Source organism: Anas platyrhynchos, chromosome 8, assembly GCF_047663525.1.
Source record: "Anas platyrhynchos isolate ZD024472 breed Pekin duck chromosome 8, IASCAAS_PekinDuck_T2T, whole genome shotgun sequence".
Classification (NCBI taxonomy): domain Eukaryota; kingdom Metazoa; phylum Chordata; class Aves; order Anseriformes; family Anatidae; genus Anas; species Anas platyrhynchos.
Window position 1 is genome coordinate 22800121 of NC_092594.1, and position 13172 is coordinate 22813292.

Sequence of the window (13172 nt, forward strand, 5' to 3'; positions counted from 1 at the left end):
CCTTGGGGGCACACATGGCAGGGCTGCATGGAGAAAGAGGTGGGGAGAAGCCTGCACTGGAGGAAGGTAAGTGTAGAAGGAGAAAGGGTCTGAAAACCAATGAATGAGGGGAATTAAGGGAAATTGGTTTGTAAAGTGACGAGTTGCCTTTCCAGGGCTGGTCGTGGGTGCACAGGAAATGCTACGATGGGGACAGCACAGGGGTATTTGGAGTCAGCACACCAAGGGCATAGGTGTGCAGAGGCAGAGAAAGCCATGAGGAAGGCTTTTCACAATCCCATTCTTTGAAGCAACTTATTGCCTACTTAATGAAATGACATGACCAGTGCTAGTCTCTCTTCTGATGTGTGCTAAGTATGAGAAAATGTAGCAGGGGTGAGGCTAGAGCTGTGAAGTGATGCTGATATCCCTCCTGCACACCCCAGATTAAAATCAGCTTTAATAATTACTTTATGGCAGTGGTTGTACTGATGGGATGTAATGTGCAGGTTTGTAATTGGCTTCTCATGGGACTTTCTCAGGCACGAGCGATTCAGTGTTGCCAACCAATTTTTACATTTCAACTTTTCACATCACCCAGCTCTGGGGGAACTTGGTGGCTCTGCCAAAAAATTCATAGCTACTGCTCATCCTAAAAAAACATCATTCACAGTGGCCAGAAGGTGCCTGGATTAGGAGTCCTGCTTTCTTTCTAAGTGCTCCATAAAAAGATAGTATTAATCAACATTTCTAGCAGGCATGGTACCTATAAGGTACCATTTGCCTGGGACTTTAAAACACCAACACCATGTGAGTCCATCTTTAGCAATCAAGTCCATCTTTAACAGGTGCAGGGGAGGAGGGATGGGTGCTGAGCACCAGCCCCTGCAGCTGGGCAGCACCAGGACCATCCCGATCCCCTTCAGGGCCCCACTGGCTGCAAAACCTGGACAGACCTGAGGGCAGCAGTGCAAGTCCGAGAATGAGAGGAAATGCAGAAAAACGGTGTCACCGTTCCTTAAAAACCATACCCAGCTATTTCTCTGCTTTCGGGACCTTTACTGGGTTCAGCCACCACCTTTGTTTTGCTCCAGGCTATGAGTGCTGGGGTTTGTGCTCCAGCAGAGATGAAACACTGAGAAATTCAGAGATGGACGTGCTGAACTTGATGTGTTTAACGATTTCCTCTATGGACCTCTTCCGTGGCAATGATGGAGTAAATGTTGATGGTTTATGTACGTGCACCATCCCTGCTTACATAGCAAAAGCCACTTTCTCTGCTCCTCACCTTCCAAAGAAAATTTGTGAACAAGTCTTAGCAAGGCATAAAGGAAAAAAAAGGAACAGGATCTGCAGGAAATGTGAAAAAGGCATTTCCCACAAGTGATGGCTTCCACGGCTGTTTTATGTAATGAAGCACGTGGCTCTCATGTTTATTTTAAGGCTCGACACAGGCAAGCTGATTGCCAGCCAGAGAGCATCTCTGTTAAATGATGTCAATCTTCACTGCACCGGCATTACAGCATCATAAAAAATTACATAGCTGCTATTTTGGGTAGCAGCTCTCTCCGACTCAGTGAATAAATACGTCTCCATATGACTCACTCTGGGGGTTTATTAATAGACACAAACTCAGAATGCCAAAACCTGAGAATATCTCTCTGTTCCCACACCTATCTTTCTAGTTTCTTGCAGCACTTGAGAACTTTTTGTCTCAGGATTATTATTATTATTTGTAGAGAAAGAAGGAACACATTCCCTGACTTCTGAAGGCTGGGGGGGAGCCCGCAGCAATGCAGGGAGCTTGGTGCCTCAGCCCTGTGCCTGCAGGGCAGCGTGCACCACCCACACTGCGTGCTGAGCTAATGCCTGTCAGGAAAAGCCACCTCTCCAGCAGGGCATTAAGGTGAGGTGCTGCTCTCTTCAAATCCTGAAATGAAAGCTTGAGTCTCCTTCTTTGCCTGATTTGAGCAGAAAGCATTCAGGATTGCAGGGCAGCACTTTGCCATGTAGCAGCCCACGAGCAGCAGCCGCCTGATACAGGCTTAGCTTTGGAGCTTGCAGCCCTAGAGAGAGCTTGCACATTCACATAGCTTTTCAGCAATTGGGGTGAAGCTCATCAGTGGGGGTCTCCCACACGGTAGGATGCATCATCCCAGCCCCACCACGTTGAATGGCCATGCTCCAAGGGTGTTGTCTTTGACAGCACTGGCAACCCTTTAAAAAAAAAAAAAAAAAAAGACAGGTTTTTAGTCCCTAAAAGATTCTGCCAGCATTCACATCCCTGCCAGGGATGCAGGGAGTGCATCCATGTGGGTATCTTGTGCTGGCCTTTACAAAGCACGTGACAGGTTCCCAGTTCCATGCTTGTTTCTGATGATGCTGAAGAAGAGGAAAATGCTGATGATGACTGTGCCAATATCAAGGTCAAAGAGAGCATGTACCTGTTTGGTGGGTAGAGGTATGCACCATTTTTTTTAATAATAATAAAAAAAAAAAAAAAAAAGAGGACTTTTAAAAAAAAAATCTACCACAGAATCACAGAATGGCCAAGGTTGGAAGGGACCTCTGCAGATCAGCTAGTCCATCCACCTGCAGAGCAGGATCACCTAGAGCACACTGAGCAGGATGGCATCGGGGGGGGGGGGCGGGGTTGAGTACCTGGAGAAGGAGACTGCACAACCCTCCTCTCCGCTCTGTCACCCCCCTCACAGTAAAGAAGTGCCCCCTCATATTGAACCTCCTATGTTTCAATTTGTGCCCATTGCCTCTCGTCCTGTCACTGGGCACAACTGAAAAGGGACTGGTTCCGTTCTCTCAACGCCTTCCCCTCAGGTATTTACATACATTAATGAGGTCTCCCCTCAGCCTTCTCTTGTCCAGGCTAAACAGGCCCAGCTCTCTCAGCCTGCCCTCGTACAACAGGTGCTCCAGGCCTCTGATCATCTTAGGAGCTCTCCTCTGACCTCACTCTGGTACTTCTACATCTGACTTTTATTTTACCATATTCCACATTTTAAAGTTTCCCTGAGCTGGGATTCAGCTCCCTTCACTGAACACTCTGCCTGAAGCAGCACAATAACATATATGAAATGTTTTCACTCTGTACCTACCCAACTTCTCAGGTAATGTTTGACCTCCAGGTCTCCTCCCCAACAGCAAAGCGAACAGCCTGACTCTCTAAAACACCCCTACGCCTCGTCTCCCCCCATCGCACCACCACAGGGCCTTCTTGCTGCACATACACTTGCGTTCACACGGCTCAGTAGATAGCATTGGCTTAACAGGTAAAATGGCTCTATAGCACCAAGACCCCAGGAGCCCTACCTAAGGATGATTTGATGGGAGGAAGGCAGTGAAAAATCACCTCCACTGAGGTCAAGATCTCTGGGAAAGCTGCACTGCCAAAGCTGCTGCCAAAATGGAGCAAAGATTCAGGGTCTGGCCAGCAATCTTTGACCATTAACAAGTTAAAGATGCATGTGGTGAAATCTGCCAGTGAGGACCCTGATGCTGAGCATCTACATGGAAAACTACTGACACTACGGAGCACTTGAGTTGTCCCAGTCCTCTGAGGGAACACTCAGCTCAAACTGAGGTTGACATGTCCTCCCTACCACGCTGCCTCATCTGTGGCCAAAAGCAAAAGGAAAGCCCCGTGTGGGGAAAGAAGCATAAGCAAACTATGGTTTTTGACAGGCTCTAGGTGTGGGACAGCACTAATGGCATTGCCGGGGGGAACTCACACAAAATCTTTTGCTGTGGACTGCCCAAGCCCACTCAGAGTGAGTGATGGAGGAAATCTCTTTAGAGACGAAACTCCCTAATATTTTGAGATTTTCAGAAGTCAGAAGGGATCTTTGAGGGACTCAGTTGAAAAACTTTAAGAGAATCTGGTTTGCAAAAGATCCTGAGAACTAGGCCAGTGAAAAATGGAGTACTTTAAAGGGTTTTGGATTGCGTGCCCAAAGCTGACATCTGTCACATCAGAAATGACACTGTAAATTCAGTCTCATGGTCTGTTTGACATACACAGTCCCACACAGTGCACTGACATCAACACACTACTGAAACCTACATCCTGAAGATTCACTGCTTGGGATGCAGGGCAGACCTGGCACTCACATGGTATCATAGTGTGGAGAATAAACATCAGCACAGGTAACAATCTCTTCTTGAAGAATAAATACAAAAAGTGTCTTTTTTCCTTGAGTGTTTTTTTTTTTTTTTTTTTTTTTTTTACTCATGACAGTATTTGTTAAAAATATTACATCTGCTTTTGAGAAGATAGCATCCTCTCTGTATAATATGGAAAAATAAACTCTACAGGACATGCAACAGACACCCCCAATTGACACAGAGCTGCTTTAAAAGATCAGATCCACAGAGTCAGAAATGTGAAGGGTTGGTTTCGCCTTCCCTGTTCCCAGGCTCTTAGAACATTGTGTTGCATGAATGGTAAAAGACAAGAATACATAAAAACAGTAAAATGTTTATTTTCTTAGAAAAAAAGAGATTCAAAATGATTGTGATCACACTCCCATTCGTGCTCAGCAAAGCCAATACTGCAAGCTTAGTCCTTGATTAAGATACCTATTAAATGAAACTCTTTTCCTCTTAAAATACAAATTCCCGCTCCTGTATCACTTCCAGTATTTCAGTGATAACATGCTTTTAATGGATAATAGTTTCTCAGCTTTCTTCTGAGCAGAGAAACAAGGCCTGCCATGGCAAAACATCCCATCTCCAAAGCTTGAAATCACCAGCATTAATAAGCACTCCAGCCCGTACACGGACTGACAGACAGCTGTAGGGTGTTCTCAGATGCTTGAATGTTCACTTATGGAAGCTTTGTATAACACTACCTTATTAGATAGAAAACAGGCCAGAAGCCTTAATAAAATCAACAATGTCTTTCAGATTAACTTTAAGGATTTGCTGCGTATCTGGACACAGAGAAAGTGAAAAGTTGCAACAAGTTTTAACTAGCAGCAACAAAAACAGTTCCTTACGAGTTCTTAGCAATATTCCTCATCTGTTCATTAAGAAACACTGTAACTGAATGGAGCATATAATGTGGAAATGATCTTCTTCTGTTATGTAGTGCTGTTTGCTCTAGAAGACTTCCAAAAGGTGTCAACTGGGTTGTAATCTATTTACACAGTAGTATTCCTGGTTTGATTGGCAGAATTGGCACTATGTGACATCTTCCTCTTCTGAACAATAATCACGACCCTGGAAGGAAAAAAGCCAGGTATTTTGTAAATCACTAACTGAAGATACAAATAGCAAATAATAGTTACAAATAATGTACTTCAGGTCTGTGAAACAAGGACACTTAAGTTCAGAGGTAGAGAGAAACTGAAAAACAGGCAATGGAGTTTGCGGAACTCCTACAACCATTTCTGGAAGATCTGCACAAAACCAGGACAGGAAGTCACTCCCTTTCTGTCACTGTAAATCTCATACTTTTAATTCTTCCTTTTCTTCCTTCCCATTCCTCCCGCTGTTCTGCTCTCTGGTTCAATACCTGACAACGGAGCATGCTGCTCCAGACAAGGAAGGAAAGAAGCTGAAGCCCAGGGTGCTGAGCAAGGCCCCGCCGTGGCGCAGAGATGCTGCCTCTCCTCAGGTGCTGGCAAGAGCCAGGCTGCTGCCACCAGGTGCTCCAGTCCCGTTTCTGCACCCCTGGGGAAGGAGCCATGTCGACATCTAGGAGGTGGCCTTCAAGGCCGTGTCCCTCAGTGGTCGCTGGGCTGCCGCCAGCCAGCTCCTTCCACCTAACGCATGTGGGCAGCGTGGCACAGTCCAACAGGGGAGGGGAGGAAAACACGGGTTGAAACACCAGCGGCGCCTCCTGAGCCTTCCTGAGGTGTGAGGTGCAGGCCCGGCGCCCACCAGGCTCTGCACGGAGGGGCCCAACCACCTAACTCAGCGTCCACGTTACCACAGTGTCCGAAGGCAGGACGGAGAGCTCCCCCCATCCCCCACCCCGCTGTGCTATGCTACAGACTAAAATTGCATTTTTTCACAGGGAAATGCTTCAGGGCTGCCGTTGGCACGTTTCACTTGCTCCAGCACAGCAGGCAGGCGCCAGGCCGGCCTGCAGCTGATGCACCAGCTGGTGGGAAGGCAGAGGCCTCGTTGCAGGACGGAGGAACCAAAACAGCTCCTGCAGCCACCCCAATTGCTGTGCTTGAGGTGGAGCAAAGCTCTGCTTAAAAACCAAGTGGAAAAAAAAGGCATTTTTGGTTTATAGCAGCCAAGAACACCACCAGAGTGAGGGCAAGGCAGCCTGGCAGCTTGCATGCAGAATCAGCGATTATACTTGCGTGTGGGTTTTGTCTTAAGAGTACTTCTATTTTGTTTTTAGGGTAAAAGTTTTTGTCTAAAGCTTATTCCCTAGTTTTTATTTGTTTGTTTGTTTGTTTTTATCATTAACAATGAAGTCTGTGTTCCTAAGAAGATCAGAGGAAGCAGGAAGCATCTAGATGCTGCCGCCTTCTGTTGTTGCACTGTCGATGTGATGTGCAGGGACTCCTCTTGGTGTTGCTCAGAAGAAAGCCAGGAGAGGCCTCCAGCTCCTGCCTGGCAGCGCTTTGGTCCTGCTGAGCACTGTGGCCCCAGTCCAGCAAAACATGTAAAAAAATATCCATTTTTGCCTTCCTGGCCCCATTGTTTTGGAGGATGCTGGAGTTGATGATGCCTGGAGTGTTGGCACCCATGATCAATTAGAGGTCTGCTGTGCTTGAGGTGGGAAATTACTGTGGTGGGGTGGTGAAACGACTCGAAACGGTGAGCTGGCCTGCAAAGCTGCAAAGGCCCTCTGGAGAAACCAAAACAGAGACCAAGAAGGAGCTGGGAGATGAGTTCTGCAGCAGAAACAAAGGGCACAGGTAGCACCTGAGTGCAGACCTAAGGGATGGTGTGCTTCTGGGGGAGCAGCTGCGTAGTAGGAAGGATGAGAAGAAATGGGGGAAGGCAACAGCCCCCCGAAAAGCAGCAACATTGTGGTTGGGCAGTGCACAAACCCACATGAGCCCTTTGGCAATTTCTCTTCCTACCCTGAACACCAGCTAACAACTAGGATGGATGGGCCATCATTCTAACTAGTACAGGCCATTAAAGAAGTTTTAATGATTCGGGGTGTAAATGAACTATGTCAAGGAAGATGAGATAGCAGCATATGCATTCAAGTCCAGGTAATTCCTGAGAAACCCAGTCTTCCTCCCCTGCAGTTCCACAATCCAACTTCCACTTTTGGAGGATGACCTTAAGCATCTTAAGCCAAGTGTGTGAATTTAGGTAATTTAAAAAAAAAAGTCCTTACACTTCTTTCCTGCAAAACCAGGGCAAATGTTTCACCCTCTGCTCTCCCCTCTCTGAGGAGAAGGAAGAAAAGGAGGAGAAGGTCCAGTGGCTGCTGTGGCTTTTGCTCTGCACCTCCTCGGGTCTCTGGTGCGGCAGCTGTGCCTTGATGGCTCAGCTCATGTGAACCACTTCTACTTCTGATCCTTACCTTTCCCACTTAATCAGGGAGGCTCTTGCCTTGCTGTTGTCCTCTGCTGGAATGTGATTTCGGGCAAGCCAAATTTTCAAAAAATGACAATAAAGCTGTCCCCAGATAAGCTGCCTCCTTGCCACTGCCTGTCCCTGCTTTGTTTTCTTCCTGAACTCTTTGTATGGCTGTGCCATTCCATATCCGAAAGTAAAGCCCATGACTACATTCACAGCAACATGAGTTTCAGACAACATGAAAACCCCAGGAGGTCTTGATGCAGCTCCTGGCAGATGCTGGCAGCATTCCTACGTGAGCCAGCTTTCACCCTAGGTCCCAGCTCTGGTGCTGCTCACAGGTGACCTGTTAATTCCTTCTCCTCTTCTCTCCCGATGCTTTGCACACCCAGCTTTTGGTCAAGCAGAAGCTGTGTTCACCATTTGCCACCAGACCTTCACCATGTCTGTTGGCTGAAAACACAGAGCCGCACAGCCCCTTGCCATTTATTCATTCAGCTTTTTAATTGCCTGTTTGGATGCATGTTGCTATGCCACTGGAACACTGCCACAAGAAGCGCTCCGTGGTCTGTTGCGGATTAAATGAATTCCAGAACTCCTGTTTCCTGTGCTGTCAGCTCCTTAACTCTACCCAGCTACTCCGATCCTCCCACTTTATAATCCTGCCTTTCTCATCAGGCCTTCTTCCTTTTTTTTTTTTTTTTTTCAAATTCTGGGACCCTAAGATTATCGGAAAAGAGTCCAGTTGACTCAAGCAGAACCAAAATGTAGCTGAATGCATTCATAGCTCAGCATTCAGCATCAAGCTTTATTTTAGGATTTCTTTTTTCCCCACAAATCCTATGTCTTTAATTATCATAATTGCATAAAGTTCCATAATGCAAGTTCAGTCCTAGCTCTTCTCTCAAGGATAGACACTCGAACAGAGATACTAACAGATGTCTCCCCACGAATGTTTCACGGTGTTTTGACATGGAATTTGGGTAGGCAGAAGCTTCATGCACTGGGTGTAACAGTCTGATTTTTACCTTTGGGCTACGTTTGCAGAAGTTTATTCAGCTTTGCCATTCCAATACATGCAGCCAGGAAAACAGCACATGTGGAGTATCGACAGTCGATGAACTTTGTCTCAGAGAAGTTCTTCAGATCATTTATTTAAGGATATTTTGACCTCCAGGACTCATAAACACTTTGTTTTCAGTTGCTAAAACATCGGCTTATGTCCTTTAGAATTTAGACTTGTATTAAAGAAATTTTATTTCAGCCAGGCTTCCCTTTGCTAAATCCAAAACACACTTTTAATCTTCCTTATAATTCTTATTGTGCGTGTTACAATTGTTGTAACTCATTCCTATTAAATGACCCAGCACCCCTCAGGTTTTCAATGCAAGTTGAGGGATATCTCCCCTCTGACTGTAAGGCTTCTACAGGTAGCCTGCAGAGTCAGCGACTGACAGCGTGTCTCTGTTACGAATAGTGCTACACATGGCCATGGTTACCAAATTACCATTACAACATGGTCTGGGCCCTCGTCAACCACGGGCAGCCCCCCCTTCTGCTGCCTATTTCAGCTGAAATTAGTGAGTTGCTCAGTGATTTAATTCTTTTAATTGTTCCATTGCTCCTTCATTTCCACGGAGAAGGGGCTCAGAAAGCTGTTTAGAAATCAAACAAAACTAGTATTTTCTGATCGTTTTGGTACTTGTGGCAGATACCTACAAAAACAATATATTGCTGGCAAAGACTAATTAGAAAGCAAACTTCTCTTATGAAGACAATTTTCTCAGGCACAGGAGGATCCCATACACAGCAGATCCTGTATTCAGCTGTGCATTAACCCCTGCCAATCTTATCAGATGTCAGCAGCTTGAAATGCAAAGGAGCCGTCTTGTCTCTTTCATGGATAAAACTACGTATTTCATCTTAATAGACAGTCTCTGGATCTATATAATAAATCAGTATAAGAGCCCTGGAGAACACCTGCAAGGATCTGAGAGCATGATCCAAACAGCAAGGAGACACGGTCAACTGTTTCTCAAAGTGGCAGCTGGCAAATTAATGGTATTACTGCCCTGAAACAAATCTAGAAAACAAAACTAACCTGAATTCATAATTAGATACAGTCATTAGATGGGCTGGTCTGTAGATAAGATACATCTTTGGAAAATCCATTTCATTGGACATTCTGTGTTTGACATTATGGAAGGCGATGATGTCCAGAAAAAGCAGCTAAGTATTTATAGGGTGAATGCATTTGTTCAAAGGAGATGTAGCTCTATTGCAGATATGCATAAACTCTATTTTTAAGTGCATTTATAGAGATGTCACAGGTTAAGCAAAATCCTTCTCCTGTGAAGTACTGGTATATATATTTATACTAGTATATACTTCTCTCAGGAATCTACAAACTCCCAACTTCTCATCACATATTCTTCCTTTTTAATCTCATTTTTTACTTTTGTAAGTATTTTTTATTAGAGTAGCATAACAAATTAGTTGCTTGAGACAAAGAAGGGATTCACCCATCGTAGCACTCCAGCTCCTAAGATCAGGAGTGTGGGCAAAAATGACAGAAATTCAGAGTCATCCAAGTAAAAATCTTCCTTCTTTACAATTCAGTAGTACAGATTACTTCAATCAAACTGGGGAATCAAATATTTCATACCACATATTAAATAATGTATGCCACTCCAAAATATGAAGCATAAAGAGTACAACATCAGCTCAAGGTGTAAACAAGAGTTGAAATCTCGCTTCTGACTTCTGTTGTAGACAGGCAACATGATCCAAATAGCCCATTTAGTTCCTAAAGTCTCAGTTTCTCATCTGTGTTGTGGTATAACGATTCTTTAACAATAAATAAAGAAGCTGGGATTTTAATTTAAAAGACTTAGAACTTTATAAACAACAAGTGGTATGGGGGGTTCTCAGACCAGGGTCTCTTCAAGTACTGGAGGGCGTGGATGCTGTCCACTTCTCCTCCCCATGGAGCTGGGAAACCTGCCTGTCCACTGCCTGGGACAGCAAGCAAGAAAATGGGTGTTTACTGTATTGTTCCTTACCTTTTCAATTTTTTCATCAAGCATTCTGAAGAATTCTTGTTGGCTTTCAGAGATGTGCATGCTGAAAGGCAAAGGCAGAGTATCAGTACCAACAGGACTTTTCCCAATTTAAAATGCTGACACTGCTGTAGTCCAGAACTGTCAAGGAACCTCACTGTAAGCTTTTACCACTGTGGAAAATAAATCACTTTATACTTTGGTCTACAATGACAGTTTTTTAATCTTTCCCTCCCCCCTCCTCTTTTCTTGGGTTAATCTAAGGTTTGCCCACAGAAAAATTACTGCATTTGGTTCTGTGTGCATGTGCTAGACTTGGGACGGTAACTAGGACCTGTGTGCTTCCAGAGAAAACGATTCCCTTTGTCAGGCTGATTAGAGGAACTTACCAGCCTGCTACCTTTCCTTGGGCTTGTCCCTTTGTGTCAAGACAAGGTTTTGCAGACCACCAGCTTCAACAGCACAAAATTAGATGTCTGCAATGTGAAATTAAGGTCTAAATTACAGCCTTGCTCTTGAAGACTGTTACACTGAGACACTGTTACAAGAGCACTGCTACATCTGGGCTCTTGCTTCAAGTACCCACGTATGGCTTCAAGCTCAGGCTGGGTGACCCTGCAGACCCAGCAGATCACTCACTTTGATTAATTTTGCAGCACCAAGAGGTTTAGGGGTTAGTGATGGGGTTTTGCATTAGTGATTGGCTGCAAAAGACTATTTCTGGCGGTCTGTAAAATGCTGATGGTGGCATAAGACAATAAACCCTTCCCCAAGGGGGACCTGCAATCCCAAAATAGAGGAAGGTCAGACACAAAGGAAAGAATGAGAAAGACAAAGACAAGGATGTCGAACAGATGGAATTTGGTGTGTGTCTGCTCTGTTTAAGTTACACGGTGATAAGAGCCTCTTGCCTGAAATAACAATATCCCTTCTGCAACGTGAAGGTGGAGCATCCTCTGTAAACGCAGCAAAGAGAGTCTGGGGTGCCTGACACATAGGGTCTGCAGAGAAGTGCCAGGTACTGAATGCAGGATGAAAAAGGAGGAGAAAAAAGGAAGGATGGGACACTGGTGCCAGTGATAACAGTGTGCTGCCAAATGGTCACAAAGACACACAGCTTTTGGAGCTTTTCTTCAACACTAAAAGTTGGTTCACCTTGCTCAAGTCCCATCTCAGACTCCTCTCCTTTGGTACAATCCTTTCAGCTGTAATGAGTTAATACTTCTCCCAGATAACCAACAGCTCACTGCACTTTCCTACAAAGCTCAGCATTCATACTTCAGTTGATACTGGGATGAACATATACAATGATACACCTATGCTGGACATAAACAGAGGCTCAGTTCACAAGAGAAGTTCTCAGAAGTTGCATTAAAACCGAAAGCTGCTGATTCAGGTGACGGAACAATTCACCTTTCAGTGGCTGTTGGAGTTTTTGTCTCCAGCTATCTGCATTTCTCTCCACCTGAGATAAGGAAAAAGTGCTTGTATGGGACAGCAGACCCTGTCACTTGCACATTTGGGTGACTCAGAGAGAGGCAGTCCACCTCTCCCTGGGTAGGCAAGCTCTCAGCCCTGGAGACCCATTCACTTTATAGATGACAAAATAATTCTTAGAAGCAGTTGAAAAAAAACCCTACACTTAGAAAACCCAGCAGATTGCAGAATTCAGTCCTCCAAGCATTACCACTGGACAGAAATCACTGTTGGTAAAGGCTGCTGCCCCATAGCGACTTCTTGGTCTGACAACTGAAACACGAAGACTTCTAAGCAGATAGAAGGCAGCGTTAGCATGAGCCCAGGTGTGACTCTGGTATATCCAATTTATAAGATGCAGGAATTTAGCCCCAGCAGAGACCCTGCAGGACCTGAATAGTATGGCAGGGAGGGAAAGGACCCACCTCATAGCACAGCACTTCATGAGATGGAGAGAGCACTGGAAACATACTCTTCCCTTTGCAACAGCACAGACCCAGTTTCTAGTGAAATGAGATGATACTGTTGCAACTCACATCAACCATCATTTGTAAGGAAATTAAATGGAGGAGGCAAAAAAAGCATTGCACTGCCATATACATCAGAAGTCCCATTGGGGGTAGGCCATGATCTTCTGAAAAGTTTAGCTGGGCAGTAAGACTGCCGTGCTATTTTAGAGATGCAACACACAAATGCTGACAGCGTGTTGGTTTTGAGGAGCTGTGTGAAATTATAAAAACGTTAGCAGGGAACTGACAGTGTTAATGAATACGAGACAGAAAACCACTGAATCTAAGCAGAATTTTTGGGCATTCCTTCAGAAGAAAATAATTTCCCCAAATAGAAATGTGGAAATCATTATTTTCTAACAAGCACATCAGAAGGCATGTGAATGCTTTTTCAGATGTTTCATGGCAGGCTGATGGAACACATTTTATGAAAACACGGGATTCCTAGCAGGATAAAAATGGTATGAAATACCACTTCTTTCATTTTATGCTTCAGGCACCGTTACTCCATGAGTTTCTAACATGTCTCAGGAGTCCTCAATGGAACGTACTTTATCATGTAGCTTGCCAAAGATGTCAGCACAGTCGTTTTTGAGGATGAGCAAGTGCCTGAGAACTCAAGGCATGGTGCAGG

The 13172-nt window shown here is 44.9% G+C and overlaps 1 protein-coding gene across 1 annotated transcript in view; it reads right to left on the minus strand.

The window, feature by feature from the left end:
- Positions 1-4451: 4451 nt before the first annotated feature.
- Positions 4452-13172, minus strand: part of C8H1orf21 (chromosome 8 C1orf21 homolog) — a 107307-nt gene continuing 98586 nt past the window's right edge. Inside the window, exons 5-6 of the mRNA XM_027463642.3 lie at positions 10557-10617; positions 4452-5214 (exon numbers count right to left, since the gene is read on the minus strand). Coding sequence (XP_027319443.1) covers positions 5176-5214; positions 10557-10617 — 100 coding nt within the window. The 3' untranslated portion in view covers positions 4452-5175. The remainder of the gene's footprint in view (positions 5215-10556; positions 10618-13172) is intronic.